The sequence below is a fragment of the Schistocerca serialis genome, chromosome 2 (assembly GCF_023864345.2).
Source record: "Schistocerca serialis cubense isolate TAMUIC-IGC-003099 chromosome 2, iqSchSeri2.2, whole genome shotgun sequence".
Taxonomy (NCBI): domain Eukaryota; kingdom Metazoa; phylum Arthropoda; class Insecta; order Orthoptera; family Acrididae; genus Schistocerca; species Schistocerca serialis.
In genome coordinates, this window is record NC_064639.1 from 94,443,947 (window position 1) to 94,461,456 (window position 17,510).

Sequence of the window (17,510 nt, forward strand, 5' to 3'; positions counted from 1 at the left end):
TCCCTCCAGGTGTTCCCATTCGAGTTCCCAAAGCCTCTCCGTAAAACGTACGTGTTGTCCGAATCTACCGGTAACAAATTTAGCAGCCCGCCTCTGAATTGCTTCGTTGTCTCCATTCAAACAGACCTGGTACGGACCCCAAATACCCGAACAGTACTCAAGAATACGTCACTCCAGTATCCGGTATGCGGTCTCCTTTACAGGTGAACCACTGTTTCCTAACGTCCGTACCACAGTTTTCACAAGCTCGTTCCAGCTCATATCACTTTGCAACGTTACGCCCAGATATTTAAACGACTTGACTGTCTCAACCAGGACACTAGTAACACTGTATCCGAATATTACAGGATTGTTCTTCCCATTCATCCGCATTAACTCACATTTTTCCACATTTAGGGCTAGCTGCCACTCATTCCATCAACTGGAAACTTTGGCTAAGTCTTCTTGTATCTTCCTACAGTCACTGAACTTGGACACCTTACCGTACACCACGGAATCCTCAGCTAACAACTGCAGATTGCTGCCCACCCTGTCTGCCAAATCATTTATCTATTTCCATCAGCCACTCCTGACAATAACTTTGTCTCTGATTAACTTTCGCCGTGGAGGACAACACACTGGGTTCTGTTACTTAAGAAGTCTTCGAGCCAGTCACATATCTGTGAAATTATTCCTTATGCTCGTACCTTCGTCAACAGCCTGCAATGGGGCACCGTGTCAAATACTTTCTGGAAATCGAGAAATATGGAACCTGCCATTTTCCCTTCATTCATAGTTCGCAGTATATCATGCGAGAAAATGGCAAGCTGAGTTTCACACGAGAGATGCTTTCTAAAACAGGTTCATTTTGGCGAAGTATTCCCTTCGATGCGCTCCTTCGTGGACAACCACCCCTGGCGAACGTCTTATTGAAACTGCAGCAGCGTGACTGATTTGCCCGTCTTTCCCAATTTGAGTCCTGCATCTACATCCGACAGGCTCATTTCCAGTACAAATTACTTCATAATTTAGTTTCGGATAAAGGACGGAAATTTTTCCCCGCCGTCGAGCCCGGGGGATGAGCGCGGAGGGCGACGGTCGGCAGTAGCAGTCAGCCAGCGGGTGCCCGGGGGAAACAGCAGGGTGCGGCCAAGTGGGGGAGCGAATGCCGAGACCGGCCGCACGGTGCACAGTGTTTACCACCTGCGCCTTCACGTGCTGCAGGCAGCTCTCTGCGGGACATTAGTTGATTCACTTTACTGTTATTTACCTTGTTGTGACTTGGCAAGACAGCCAAGCCACTAGGAGGAAGCCGAAAGGCACGAGTTTAAGCTCACGCAGGCTGGCGTGAGGTCTGGAACAGGCAAAGTAACTGAGACTAGCAAATAAAGTACGTAGCTGCGGGAATACTTAACTTTAATCCATAATTGGTGAACATCGGTCTGACGGTACATGCATCACAAGATAAACAGCAAATGATAATGGCGCCTTGCTAGGTCGTAGCAAATGACGTAGCTGAAGGCTATGCTAAACTATCGTCTCGGCAAATGAGAGCGTAATTTGTCAGTGAACGTGTGTGGTGTCTGGCGGTGACACCACACACCTTACCTTTTGTTTCTGTTACTTCTACCGGTAGGCCTGCACATGGCTCAGGAAGTACACACTGATCCATTTATTTATTTATTTAATCATGCTATAGACAACCCACATATTACATATACACACAAATACAAATACAATACACATATGAATAGATAAAACAAACCCAAAATTGGGAGTCACATTACAATATAAAGACAAACATAGTATATATATCATATCACGTCCCACCAAAATTCAGCGCATTTAACTGCCACTGCCGTAGCGTTTGCCAGATCTTCTTTGCTGCACACTTCCCCCATGTTGCTGCATTCCAGGAGGTGGTCCATTGTTTGGGTCTGTCCGCACTGGCACGTGTCCGTCCCATCTCGGTATCCCCATTTACACATGTTTACGTTGCATCTGCCCACCCCAGTTCGTAGGCGGTTGAGGGTTCTCCATAATCGCCATTTTAGTTCATTTCCAGAGGCCAATTGTTCGTTGGGTGAGATTAGAGGTGCCTGGTCTCCCGTAGGCAGTGTTGCTTGCCGTTTTGACAATCTGGCCTTTTGTTTTGTAGTTTCGAGCGGTTGAACTGAGGTGAGGAAACTCCGTCTTGATTTTAGACGTGTGTGTGGGGGGTTTTGTCCGAAGTGAGGATGGCGCTGGTCGCGCAGCTGCTTGAGGCGCTCTGCTTCAAAAAAATGGTTCAAATGGCTCTGAGCACTATGGGACTCAACTGCTGAGGTCATAAGTCCGCTAGAACTTAGAACTACTTAAACCTAACTAACATAAGTACAACACACACTCCATGCCCGAGGCAGGATTCGAACCTGCGATCGTAGCGGTCGCGCGGTTCCAGACTGTAGTGCCAGAACCGCTCGGCCACCACCGGCCAGCCGCTCTGCTTCGCTTGCTATAGCTCATCTGATGTTGGATGGTGCTATGCCACTAAGCAAATAAAGTTGGCTAACCCGAGTGGGTCTTAGGCATCCCATGATTACGCGACAGGCACCGTTCAGCAGAGGATCCACTCGTTTCGCATGCGCTGATCTTTCCCAAACTCAGGCAGCGTATTCAGCAACCGAGTAGCAGAGTGCAAGTGCCGACGTACGTAAAGTTTGTGGGTTTGCACCCCATTTTGTGGAGGTGAGCTTACTCAGGAGCTTGTTTCTTGTTGATAGTTTGCCCCTGACCTTGTCTACATGATGTCTGTAAGTAAGTGTGCGATCAAGGGTGACGCCTAAATAACAAGGAGTGCTGCTGAACGCGATCCGTTGGTTGTTCCACGTGATGTTTAGGATATGATTGGCGTCTCGGTTTCGAAGATGGAATAGGCAGGATAATGTTTTTGCTGCGTTCGGGCGTAGGCAGTTGGCTTCGTAGTATGGCGTTAGACCGTTGAGGGCGTTCGTAAGGCTAATTTCTATGTCGTTAAAGTTCCGACCCTGCACGGCTATTGCAAGATCGTCCGTGTAAGCAAAGCTCCTAGTCACTGGTGCAACTGGTTGATCGTTCACGTATATGTTGAAAAGAGTGGGTGCGAGGACACTGCCTTGGGGTAGTCCATTTTTCTGGATACGCCATCGGCTTCGCCTCCCACCCAGGTTTACGATGAACCGTCTGTTGCTGAGAAGAGTTGATATAATTTGTATCAGCCCGAAATCATTAGTCGTAGCGTATATTTTAGTGAGCAGCAGTTTGTGATTTACAGTGTCGAATGCGGATGAGAGGTCGACAAGTACGGCTCCAGTAATTAGACGGTTCTCGTACCCATGCTCTATGAACTGGGTAAGATTCAAGACCTGTCCAGTGCAAGTTTTCCCAGGGCGAAACCCCGCCTGTTCCGGAATTATCTGATGATCAATATTAGGCACAAGTCGATTCAGCAGCATGCGCTCGGACACCTTGTACAAGCAGCAAAGTAATGTTACCGGTCTGAAATTTTTTGGCTCGTCCAATGGTTTGCCGGGTTTTGGAATGGCTATGACCTTGCCCTTTCTCCAGATTTTAGGGATGTTGTTTAGCCGGATACAGGTATTGAAAAGTAGGAGCAGCCAGTTTTTCGTGTTCACGCCAAATTTAAGGATCTGTTCATTCCTAAGGTCGTCTAGCCCTGCTGCTTTGCCAGGTTTCAGAGATTTAAGTGCAGACTCTAGCTCTTCGATGGTAAATGGACGGCTGTAGTAGTTCGTGTCACTTTCGCCACTTCTTATTGGGATGGTTTTTGATGGAGTCTTCGTTTTCCCATTAAGAACGAGTTGGTGCGCTATTTGGTTGGCTGTTACTCTTTGTGTTTCCGTTTGCTGCTTAGGGTCATTATTTAGCTTCTTAATTGTCTTCCAGGCAATCCGGTTAGAATGTTTCATGTCTACACTTTCAATTAGATGTTTCCATTCTTCTCGGCGCTTCTCGATTAGCTGGTCGGTAAGTGCATTTGCAAGTTCACGAGTTTCTTCAGAGAATGGGTTCTCCTCATACTTTTCCTTATATGCATCGTATAGTTGCCGGCTGTCTTTCGTTAGGTCCGGTACAAACTCCGTTCTGCAGCCCCTAGGAATAGACTTTCTTGATACATTCTGGACGATTTCTATGACCTTATCGTAGTTGCTGGGTGTTGGTTCCAGAGTTTGCAGCTTTTTGTCGATTCCAATTGCGAAACCTTCCCAGTTTGCCCTCTTGAAATTAAATCTTCGTCGAAATGGAATGCGCACTGGCACCACTGCTGAAGTAACTGTGAGTTTGATGGGTCTATGTTGGGAGTGTGGAATAGGACCCAGGACATCTTTCACGCACTCAGTTACCAAGTTCTGGCTGACGAAGACGAGGTCACAGTTGTATCCCCTTTGCCACCTGCCGCTGTTAAAAGATGGGGGGAGTTTGGCGTCGTGTATGAGACAGAGTGATTCAGCATCTGCCCATGTCTCCACCTTGAGTCCGTCTTCATTAGATTCATTGTATCCCCAGCCTGTATGGTGACTATTGAAGTCACCCATTACAATACTGCCCGAGGGAAGGGGATTATTGCGCGCCAGGTCATATTCGAATGGCGTATTTGGAGGCTTATATATTGATGTTATTGTCATAGGATTAGTCTCAACTCTGAGAAGTTCAATGTTGTTTTTGTCTGAAAGTTGAAACCCGTCGTAGGCTACTCCCTCTCGTATGAAAATTGCACTTCCGTATTGATCGTCAGGCCGTTCGATTGCCAGTTTCATGCCCGCAATTTTAGGTCTATTGCTGTTTGGTCCTCGGTGCGTTTTCTGTAGGCATAGGACGTGACATTCGTTCGATCTGCATAAATCAGCCAGTATATCCTGTTTGACAGGTGATAATCCCTCCACATTTATGGAGATGATTTGCCTGAGCCATTAATTCTGAACGATCGGTTTAGGGAGACAAATTAGAGAGCTACAAGTACACGTTTGACCCTAACAAATGCGTATATCGATTTATTCAAGGAACTGAGTGGATTATTTCTAAAGACGAACGATAAAGAAAAATATGAATAAGGGAAGCATGTTTCTCAATCTTTTAACGATGCTTTGTAGAGTCATTCTTTAAAAAATGCGTTTATATCGAATGAAGTTTTAATAGACCTTGCTATGGTACTGCTCGTTGGCTGTATGCTGGTTCTTTATATATTTTTAATTTATATTGAACCTATGTGACCATCTCCTCGCGTTACCTTAGAGAATTGTACTCGACTTTGCGTCCTGGCTGCTAATATGGTGCCTATATTGTGACCCTTATTTGATTAACTTGACAAACAAATTAATTATTTTCGAAATGTGCGCAACGGAAACTGGTGCGAGTTTCTCTAAGATAACACGTTCTGGGGTGGTTGAACTCAAAGCCGTCACTATAGCAGCTGGTAGCCTGCCTAAATTCAAATTGCAGATTATTTCTATCTTTCATTAAATTTAGAAAATAGAACTAAAAAGGCTTCCCAGGTTTAATTGAACTGAATAAGATACATCCTACCCATTTCATTTATCAGGTGACTGGGGCAACATTTCTTAATTGAAATGCTCTCATTTAATACATTTTATTTTCTACTCCGATGAAAATATTTTAGGACACGACACATTAGAATTTCTCTTCAGTTACAAAACTTATGTCTGAATCAGCGATAAACCTCTCATGGGTAGAACAATTACAAAACGAAAACACTACACGAATAAGTTCATATATGACACATAATTTCATAATAACACAAAAAATATATAACACATATTTTCATAATAACACAAAAAATATATGACATATAATTTCATAATAACACAAAAAATACATAAGTGGGCCACACTGTCTTTAGCGGGATAATCGTCATTCATTCTTTAAGACTCACGTATCATCATGCATGAATTACACTAGTAGAAATTTAAGGTAGGCTACTGCTGAAGGTAGAAACCCTCTATCAAAGAAAAGATTCTGGGGAAAAATGATGTACTATTGGCGCCAAAATAAAGTGCGAACTGAACTCACAAAGAAAGTACCAAAAATAATTAAATTTCCTGACAGAAATTTCTCGATCTACGATCTGATACGCAATCTGCACTCATTGAGCTAAAAGTGAACTCGGGAAATAGCTACATGAACTGATGGTTCCTGTTGCATGCTCACTACCACAAAGCAAAATTTTACAAACACATTTCCGAAAATTAAAGCCGTAACCTGCACCGATGAAGATATGTTTAATGCGTGCTATGAGCATACCCTGTCGTGAATTTTTAGCCACATTAGCTCATTTTTTATCTCACCAAATCTGCGAGCTGCTGTGCTCCCGCGTCCGGTCCGTCTCATGGCTGGCCCCACAGTGCTCTCCACGCGCCAAAATCCGACCAACGTTCCTATTCCAACGCGGTGGTGGGGAGACTCACCTCACCCCCGTACCAACTTTGTAACCTACCCTCGTGCATGTTTTCATCTTTGCTTGCTGCTCTGGCCTACCTGCCGTTATTCTTGTAATGTTGGAAACGACTGCCATTCCCTTAAACTGTTCCCTTTGGTCCATGCACCCCCTACATCTGACTTCCATTGATACCCGTGCACACTCATACAGGGTGGAACAAGGAGTATACATATACGGCGTGTGACCTCTTTGTGAAATGATGAAAAGAAATAAACGAATGCGTCAAATATTCCTTTCACCCAGCGAAGTGTTGAAGCTGCTAGCAATCAAAGAAAGACTTATATCTCGATATAGAAAACATAATTACTTTCTTCTGTAACCTGAGGCGAAACGAAAGTAACGCCTCAACCTTTCAAAAACTGCACCAACGAAAAAAAAAATTGCAACATTAAAAGGAGATATGTGGCACAAACAGAAGTTGGTAGGCGTGTTACGACATCTGAAAGATAAAGTCGATTCAGATTTCACGCCAGTTACGTTATAGTGGCGTTAGTAGCGACGGGATGAGGATGCAGCTCAGGTTTTCTTTAAATACACGCTGTAACTGTCTTGAGCTTTAGCTACATTTAAGATTGGACGTGGCGAATTGATGTTGGTCAAGAATGGCAGTAAGGTGACAAAGACGCTGTTATCAACACCTTAAAAAGTTTTAACGGGGTCATGCAATAGGGCTACGAGAAGGTGGATATTCCATCTGCGATACTGTAGAAAGATCTGGCAGGACTGTATACGTTGCACATGCTTCCTGACAGTTGTTGTCACGAGAATGTACAGTTGCAAGAAGACTGGTCTCAGGACGGTCACGTCGCACTACCGACAACAAAGACCATCGTGTTCGATGAGGGGCTCTGGCGCATCGTACTGCGTCAGGAACAGCACTCTGAACATCAGTTGGCACCACAGCTACGCAACCAACTGTTACAAATCGCTTACCTAAGGGACAGCTGGGAGCCAGAAACGCTGTAGCGTATACTCCACTGATCACAAACACGGTCATTTACCACTTAACTGGAGTCAAGCGAGACATCATCGGGAGGACAGGGTGGAGGTCTACTGTGTTTTCTGACGAAAGCTGGTTCTGCGTCGGTGCCAGTGACGGACATATATTAGTTAGAAGGAGAAGGAGGCCAGTTGTGGGTCTGCAACCAACCTGCCTGCGTGCTAGGCACATTGGACGTGTACATCGAGCAGTGTATGGTTTGGTGTGCGATTTCATATGAGAGCAAGAATACTCTCGTGGCTATCCCACTCACCCCGACTTCAAAACTGTACGTCAATCTGTTGATTCGACTTGTCGCGGTGAGACTCATGAACAGCAGCATTCCACGGGTTGATTTGCTACGGCATAACGCTCGCCTACATTCCGCTGTTGTAATCCAACTTACTCTACAGAGTATCAACATGTTGCATTTACCTGCTCGATCAACGGATCAGTCTCCAATCGAGCACATATGAGACGTCATCCGATAACTCCAGCGTCATCCAGAAACAGCATCAACCGTCCTTGTATTGACCACCATGGAACTCCATGCCACAATCTGACCCCCGACACCTGTACAACACAATGCACGCACATTTGCATGCTCGTATTCAATAGTCTGCCGGATTTTGTATCCCGCCTGGAAGGCGGAGCGTGGGTCTGTTCCTGAAAACTGAAAGGTTGGCCGAATGAAGGAAGCGAGTAGGAGCAGGTAAGGTAAAACACGTCGGTACTGCGTGTGAGTAAAAGTGGTTTACTGGTGCATGAATATATGCAGAGGCATACATAACTTAGTACGTAGGTGCGAAGCTGAAGCGAAGTGTCCCGGCCGTCTACTCTTGATCGTATGGGGAGAATCTGGAGCGGAACTCGTAGATCTGGACAGCGCCTGCTAAAGGGCGCTGTCGTCGGTGCCGGTGTCGTAGAGCCAACATACGCCGTGGCATCGTAGCTATCGATATCACACCGGATACACTAGTTATTAATGAACCAGCATTTAACTTTTGCAATGGCTTATCTCGCGCTTATATTAACCTGTGATGTTGCAAAGTTAATCGCTTAAATACATTGAAGCGCAAAAGAAACTGGTATAGGCATGCGTATTCAAATACAGAGATACGTAAACAGGCAGAATACGGCGCTGCGGTCGCAGTTGATAGATCGGTTACTACTGTTACAATGCTTATCAAGATTTAAGTGAGGTTGAACGTGGTGTTATAGTCGACGCACGAGCGATGGGACACAGCATCTTCGAGGTAGCGATTGGGATTCACCCGTATAACCATTTCACAAGTGTACCGTGACTATCAGTAATCCGGTAAAGCATCAAATCTCCGACTTCGCTGAGGCTGAAAAAAGATCCTGCAAGAACGAGACCAACGACAACTGAAGAGAATCGTCCAGCGTGATAGAAGTGCAATCCTTCAGCAGATTGCTTCAGATTTCAGTGCTGTGCCATCAACAAGTGTCAGCGTGCGAACCATTCAACGAAACATAATCAAAGTGGGATTTCGGAGCCGAAGTACCACTCATGTACCCTTGATAACTTCACGATACGAAGCTTTAGTCTCCCCTGGACCCATCAACACTGACACTGGTCTGTTGACGACTGGAAACATGTTGCCTGGTCGGACAAGTCTCGTTTCAAATTATATCGAGCGGATGGACGTGTAGAATTATCGTGGCAACCTCATGAATCCATGGACCCTGCATGTCATCAGAGGACTGTTCAAGCTGGTGGAGGCTCTGTAATGGTGTGAGGTGTGTGCAGTTGGAGTGATATGGAACCCTTGATACGTCTAGATACGACTCTGACAGGTGACACGTACGCAAGCATCCTGTCTGATCACCAGCTTCCATTCTAGACCATTGCGCATTCCGACGGACTAGGGTAATTCGAGCAGGACAATGCGACACACTATATGTCCAGAATTGCTACAGACCGCTCCGGTGACACTATTCTGAGTTTAAATATTTCCGTTGGCCAACAAACTCGCCAAACGTGAATATTAATGAGCAAATCTTGGATGCCTTGCAACGTGCTGTTCAGAACCCCCGCTTACTCTTACGCATTTATGGACAGCCGTACAGGATTCATGGTGTCAGTTTCCTCCAGCACTACTTCAGACATTAGTCTAGTCCATGCCACGTCGTGTTGAGGCTCTTCTGATTGCCCACCGGGGCCCTACACGATATTAGGCGGGTGTACCAGCTACTTTGGCTCTTCAATGTATGTTACCTAGAGAAAAGTATTCCCGAAATTTCATGACTCTATATTAATTACTTTTTGGTGATGTGATTTTTTTTCTGTCAATGAACATTTTACGTAATTGTCAGTTTATAGACGAAGATGAAGTAAAAATTCATTCAGTATTATATTTCTGACCGCAAATCAAATTATCGATTATGCATCTTCAGTATCATAACCCTCTGTGTCATGCGCAGTTATAGAAAAGACATAGGCTTTTAAAAGACCTACAAAATGTCAGGATCGTTGTTCAAAAACATTAGAGAAATTTCTCCATTTCTTGGTCGATGTTAGGGAGATACATTCTATGTTCCTTCGGACTCTGGGAAGACGATAACTGAAACTTCTCTCTCTATATTGCAAGTAGCGTACTTAACTAGTGAGGGGAATGGCAAGCAATCCGCTTAACCTTTCAATTAACTAATAGAAACTTGACAAGGTGAGGTCATTATGTCAACTCCAAATTTATTCATGGCACCTTCATATGTTTCAGCCCTCTGATTATCTCGTTCCTAATCAAAACTAACTTGGATCAGGCGAGTGCATTCGGTACTGGTTGTTAACTGAGACAGAGAATACTTTCATTGTGTTTGTTGTATGAATAGCTTACAAACCATGATTTGACCTTGTGGCGCACTGAAAAATGACCCAATAAGATTACGTTCAAAAGGAGAATCAATCACACCATTAAAACTAAATTAGTGCTGGAGAAACACATCACACAAACCACAAGAGAGGAACGTGCAATTGGGGTGTGGAAAGAAATATTTAGAAGCGATAGTCCATTGTGCTTCTGAATTATGTGCATAGTTTGGAGAAATGACTGATAGAGTAGTAAGTTGTGGGACAATATATGAAAGACAATTACTTCAGCCCGCAAGAAACAGAAGAACCTTTACGCGTCTCACAGCACTCCCTAAATATTCACGTGATCCACCAGATAAAAACAGTGGCGTGAAATTGGAAAACTTATTTTATCTTATTTCATTACTTGCTAAGCTTCACCAGATCTGCACCTTAAGGTCTTTTCTTATATGTGACCAGGAAACACTTCCACAGCTCACTGAGCAGTGAAAGGGGTATGAAGAAAATCCTCTTATGAGTTTACTAAACTGACCTATGGCCACGTGGTTCAGTGTACGATGAATGTGGAATGAAATCATACAATTAGATCGTTAATTTGTAGGAAGTCAGTAACCAAACATCTCGGAAACATTTTGAACTGTGAAAGAAGCACCATGAAACAACATTCAGGGCTTTCCCGTAAGAGAGTGCAAAAATGTAACAGAACATAGAGAATACTCTACTGAACATTCGAGATAGGGAACCTGGGGTGGGAGAGGCCAGTTTAAGGACATATGGAAGTAAATTTGTCTACCGCTTTGTCTGGAATTACTATTTTACAGTTTATTTACAACTAACATGCTTGCAAGTTTACATTACTGTGCTCTTTATTTACATGTATGGGTACGTTCTTCTCTTCCTGCGAGGAAACAAGGAGTACGAACTTGATTACCAGGAAGTCATGATGCACGTTATGTTTGCTTACTTGTCCATAATATGAGTGTGTTGTATCGTATTTACATTGTCCCATGACAGAATGTACTATGAATCAACGACATATCCATTCATTACTCACTGCTATTCAGAAATGTACACTACAGTACGATAGAACAGTACCGGTACAGTATTTCCTGGTCGCCTGTTCCACGGCCTGCGAGGTCATCTGACCTGAATCACCTTGATTATTTCCTATCGTAACATCTAAAGTATGATTCGACACACACCAGGAATATTTGTCAGTTTGCGTCAGAATCTTGTTCGCCGATATCATACTTGCATTGAGATTGATAGCAGTCAGTTTCAGCACATTTCGTAAGATACAGAACAAATGCTACGTTCATTGTGCCAATAATGGTACTTGCAGTTAACTGTAACTAATGGAAATAAAAAAGCAGACAGTAATGTGAATTTATTCGTATTATCTCCTTAAGGTGGCTTATCCGACCCCTCGTTCCCCACCTCAAATTGTTTAGTATGGCATTCTTTATGTACTGTTATACGTTTGCACTCTCTTTCGGAAACACCCTGTATGCTCATTTTATAGAATGACTACGGAGACCTATGTCCATATAGTTCGGCACACGTAGAAAATGGAAACGCAATTAGATGGTTAATTTGTAGGAAGTGAATAACTGACGAGTGAACCCTTGGTGCAGTATACAAAGGAAGAGCATGGAATCAGAGATTACATCATTTACAAACAAATAACAGGCAGCGCACGACGGACTGAAGTAAACGACCGTGTGCCAGGTATGTTGCCGCGGTTGATTTCCCCGCCTCCAGAGAGGCATTTTGTACGGAGGTTGTGCTGTGGCCACAAGAGGTGGCGGCTTGGACACGAGCGCCTCCGTGGCCTGGCTGGTAGCCAGGAAGGTCGGGGCAGCAGGCAGTCTCCGCACGGAGACCAACGAGCGAGTGCTGAGCAGAGCCGTGTGCGAGATTTCCGAGCGAGGCTCACGAGAAACACGGGCCCCACCTCGAACTTGTGACGTCGCACAAGTTGCCTTGCCTAGGATGCATCGCGAATGCTCGGGCACGTCTGGGGCCAAGTGGGAAATCACGATGTCACTGAAGAGCTACCCGATGAAGTCCTTTAACGCTGTCATGTGTTAAAGAAAGCACTGTCTATTTACAGGCGCTGCTACGAATTACTAAATTGGTCGAAAATAATACCTCGCTCTCCGCCAAAAATGGTCACTACACCTGTAGTATCACGGTCCATATTTCCCTTTGACCTCGATTCCAGGAAGATGATGTGTTGTGGGTCTGTCAGCTATACGTCACTACAGACAATGGGGTACGGCAACTTTGTGGATCCAGCATCCTAGTGTTGCGGTTGGTGTCTTTTTGTGGTCAGACAGACAACAGTCCCAGTCGAGGTGGAGAAAAGGGCTTTTTCAAATCGAAAACACCACTATCTGATTGGTTTTCCAGCTGATGGTTGCACACTGGTGACTTTATGGTTTATACACTGCACTATGTGTCGTTTGTGGTGTGTACTGGGTGCGTTCGCCTACCACAAATGTTATTATATAACAAGTTGTTGTTGTTTATTGATGGCACATAGGACTGCTTTGTTTGCTGCACCAAGAGCAGTTCTGTTTGTTACCTACTGCTGTGAGTGTGATTAATTGTAATAGTCACTGAAATTTTGTTTGAATGACACATTGTAACTGCTTTTTCGTTCTACAGCGATAATCAATTGTATATGTTATTTTATAAGTATTTGTTAGGATTTATGTGCAAGTAGTTTGGTAGAGTGCTGTGTTCGTCACAGCAGTCATAGTGTGTCAATGTGTTGTCGCGGTTTATGTTCTTAATAAAGTCTAAAACTTGTTTTTCCATCTATAAATGTTTTGATACTAATGTTATGTCAGATATTGTGACTGTTTATGCCCAAGAGCCCAGCAATTACTGAAATTGTTGTTTGGTTCTGTCAATTAGGGCATAATTTGGAATTTAATTTTTTACTTCATGGAAGATATTTCTGTATTGATTGTGGGGAACTCTACTTAATGACATTTAAAAGCTACAGAAATATTTTCTTCTATTGAAAGTATATGACTATTATCAGAAGTATTTTGATGTTAATATAAAGTAAATGTTCAACTGAGAGCCACATTCTCACAACCCCCTGCTCAAACAACACTCCACCTAAGCTGTATGCTACAACAGTTCTCTAATTCAAGCATTTAGATAGCACTCGGAAACACATATGGAGAGATACACCTACTCCTCGAGCTTGTATTCCAACATACGGGATTGTTTTTCCTACTTATTTGGATTAACTTGCATTTTTCTACATTTAGATCTAGCTGCCATTCGTCACACCAAGTAGGAAGTCTGTCTAATTCGTCCTGCATCTTACACTCACTAAACGGCGGTAATTTCGCGTTGACTACAGCGTCGTCACAACTGCTGCTCGCCCTATCTCTGGAGTCAATCATGTTGTAGAGACCGAGCTCTGGCCCACTTCCCAGCGCACTCCTGACGATACCCTTGAAAGCGATGAGCAATCATCGTTCCGGAGAATGTCCTGGGTTCTATTAATTGAAAAGTCTTAGAGCCACTCACGCAGCTGATAACCTATTGCGTATGCTCGGACCTTTGTTAGCAGTCTGCAGTGGGCCACTATGTCAAAAGCTTTCGGAAAATGTAAAAATACGAAATCCGTCTGTCAGCCTGCAGGGTGGACGGGGTGGCCAAGCGGTTCTAGGCGCTACAGTCTGGAACCGCGTGACCGCTACGGTCGCAGGTCCGAATCCTGTCTCGGGCATGGATGTGTGTGATGTCCTTAGGTTAGTTAGGTTTAAGTAGTTCTAAGTTCTAGGGGACTGATGACCTTAGAAGTTTAGTCCCATAGTGCTCAGAGCCATTTGAACCATTTTTTTGTTAGCCTGCATGTGTCGTTCGCAGGATATTGTAAGATATAAGGACATGCTGAGTTTCGCACTAGCGATGTCGTCCTAATCCGTGTTCGCTTTTTAGACACAAGCTTTTCTGCCTAAAGGAAAACTATTATCACAGCGGAAACCGGATCGCAGAACCTGGTACAGCTTGCAGCACTCCATTTGCAGTATTTCATGTGGTTATTGACCGAATTTAAAAGTATAAAATCTTTTATAAGCTACCCGTTAAGAGATATAACCTTACGTTACGGCTTTGGCACAATAGGTAACATATTACAGTGAGAAAATGTGTGTTCATCTTGAGGCAGTGAAACTGACGGTGCCGAGGTACACGGACTACGTTCATCCAGTATTTGAGAATCAAAGCACCCACTACTTCTAACAAAGTTTTCACGTAATTTCAAACCATCGCGAAATTTTTTGTCGTTGTCACCCCAAACAAAATCTTGAAAAAGGAAAGAAAGTTTGTCGCTCAGTAAATTTTCGCTCTTTATGCAAACTTCCACATCAATCATGACGTTTTAATTCATTACTTATTTACTACTAACACTATACGCAACACAGTTTGCGTACAGTGTCTACATATTACACTACATCTATACCAGCAATTCAAATCAAAAATGCTATACTTGAGAAAAATTGACTACGAGAACAGGATTATATGTCCATATTTCTGTTGTACGGAATATAATGGAATTTGATTGAATTTTCTCATTTTGATAAGACCGAAGGATCGATACATTTTACTTGCTAAAAACGTACACCAGCCGGCATTTCATAAATATTTTTGGTGCTGATTTTTATCCACATGACAACTTGGTGTGAGATACAACGTAAAACTAGCACGCTTCATAACAAAAAGATTTTAATTATCCGAAGATGACAGCAAAGTCTGTCGAAACTGGTTGTTTTAAATAAAAAGAGTATCTATTCGAGGTTGGCTGATGTACGTTTTTGGCATACAATGGAATTTACTGAAAAATGTGTAGTTGAAATATAAAGGAAGCTTACACTATTTCAGTAAAAGCTGTATAAAATTCTGTAATTCGATGTTGCTTATTTGTAGTAATTTTGAGGTGTTTCACGGTTTTTTCCAGATTGCGATGTAGCACTGAATGTGTGTGCGAAATTATATCACTGTAGGATACATAGTTCAGGAGATAAAACGCCATAAACATTAAGATGCGTGATAAAATAGCTTCTGCTCAAATGGAGCGCTCATTACCCAGAGTATATTCTTGCAGTGTTTAATAACGAGAGTACATAACGACTTCCAACAAAATTTAAGCATAAATTCAGAACTTTCGTAAATTTTTTCTTGCTTAAATGCTAAACGACAAATATTTAGTTTAGTAACTCATTTTTAATCGGACGTTTCAGGCTGTGTTATACATGGGAGTTCGATTCTTTAGGGGGGACGTCAAAAGGGCCGACTTGGAGCAGGAGAGGCACCACAGGACATTTTAAATTCCACTGTCTATACTTTTACAAATAAATTCATAAAACTTTGTCAGAATTACCAGGAAGGATTGAGGATTCACACTTGTAGCAGTGGAAGTTCAAAAACATAACAAAATAACTTTGTTTTACATGTGAAATTTCATCATTTTTTCACTTACTATTCACTGTATTTGTTGCTATAGGTACACTTTTCTTCATATGTAAGAGAAAATCTTCGATCAGTTTTGCACAGGATGCAAGCCATACTTACAGGTGTATGAAAGTGTAGAATTTATTTAATTTATGAAAAAATGAATGAGCTGTTACCTTTTAAACTTCATGTTTAGAAAAATCTCTAATTTTATGGTTAATTTACCACAGTTTCTAATATATTTGCAAAATTCTAGAGTTTTATATACCTGCAAGTATGGTTTGTATGCTGTGCAAGATTCATCGAAGAATTTCTCGTACTTATGAAGAAAAGTGTACTTATAGCAACAAATACAGCCAATAGTAATTGAAAAAAAGGATGAAATTTCACATGTAAAAAATATTAATTTCGTTGTGCTTTTGAACTTCCACTGCTATAAGTTTGATTTCTGAATCCTTCCTGGTCCTGCCGACAAAGTTTTATGACTATGTTTGGAAAAGTATGTGTTGTTGTTGTTGTGGTCTTCAGTCCTGAGACTGGTTTGATGCAGCTCTCCATGCTATTCTATCCTGTGCAAGCTTCTTCATTTCCCAGTACGTACTGCAGCCTACATCCTTCTGAATCTGCTTAGTGTATTCATCTCTTAGTCTCCCTCTACGATTTTTACCCTCCACGCTGCCCTCAAATACTAAATTGGTGATCCCTCGATGTCTCAGAACATGTCCTGCCAACCGATCCCTTCTTCTAGTCAAGTTGTGCCACAAACTCCTCCCCAATTCCGTTCCATACCTCTTCATTAGTTATGTGATCTACCCATCTAATCCTCAGCATTCTTCTGTAGCACCACATTTCGAAAGGTTCTATTCTCTTCTTGTCCAAACTATTTATCGTCCATGTTTCACTTACATACATGGCTACACTGCATACAAATACTTTCAGAAACGACTTCCTGACACTTAAATCTATACTCGATGTTAACAAATTTATCTTCATCAGAAACGCTTTCCTCGCCATTGCCAGTCTACATTTAATATCCTCTCTACTTCGACCGTCATCTGTTATATTGCCAGTCAACATTTACTATCCTCTCTACTTCGACCGTCATCAGTTATTTTGGAAAATTATAGATAGTGGAAATTAAAATGTCTTGCGGTGCCTCTCCTGCTCTAAGTCGGCTCGTTTGACGTCCTACCCCCTGTAAAGAATCAGTGGTTGGCCGGTTTGTCATACGAGCCTAAGTGTGGACGCGCTGTGTCGCTTTGCAGACGACGGCGAGGCCGGCGTGGAGGAGGACGCAGCAGGTGGAGTCGGCGTCGCTGGCGGCGGCGGCGGCAGCGGCGGGGAGGCCATGTCAGACGAGGGCGGCGGGGGCGGTGGCGCGGGCGGCGGGGGCGGCGGCCAGCAGGTGGAGGCGGCGCTGGGCAGCGCGGTGACGCTGCAGTGCCCCGGCGGCGCGTGCTGGCGGCGCTACGGAGAGGCGGTGGGCGCGGGCCCGCAGCTGTCTCTGGAGCGCGTGCTGTACCAGGAGGCGGGCGTCTACCGCTGCGAGCCGGACCGCCGCGCGCAGGGGCTGCTCGACCGCCGCCGCGCCGCGCTCAGCGTCCGCCTCAACGTCACCGGTCAGTGCAGCAGCGCGACACCACTCTGCGCTCCCACAGACTCACAGGAACCTGCACACTTTCAGGACTCAGTCCGTTACAGGACTCGATATGTGGTCCGTGAGTCACACTGTGGTCATACTCTTCCCA

General features: G+C 43.8%; 1 protein-coding gene across 1 annotated transcript in view; it reads left to right on the forward strand.

Annotated features, from left to right (window-relative positions):
• Window positions 1–17,510, forward strand: part of LOC126455748 (hemicentin-2-like) — a 408,606-nt gene that overhangs the window by 331,094 nt on the left and 60,002 nt on the right. Inside the window, exon 9 of the mRNA XM_050091516.1 lies at window positions 17,238–17,381. Coding sequence (XP_049947473.1) covers window positions 17,238–17,381 — 144 coding nt within the window. The remainder of the gene's footprint in view (window positions 1–17,237; window positions 17,382–17,510) is intronic.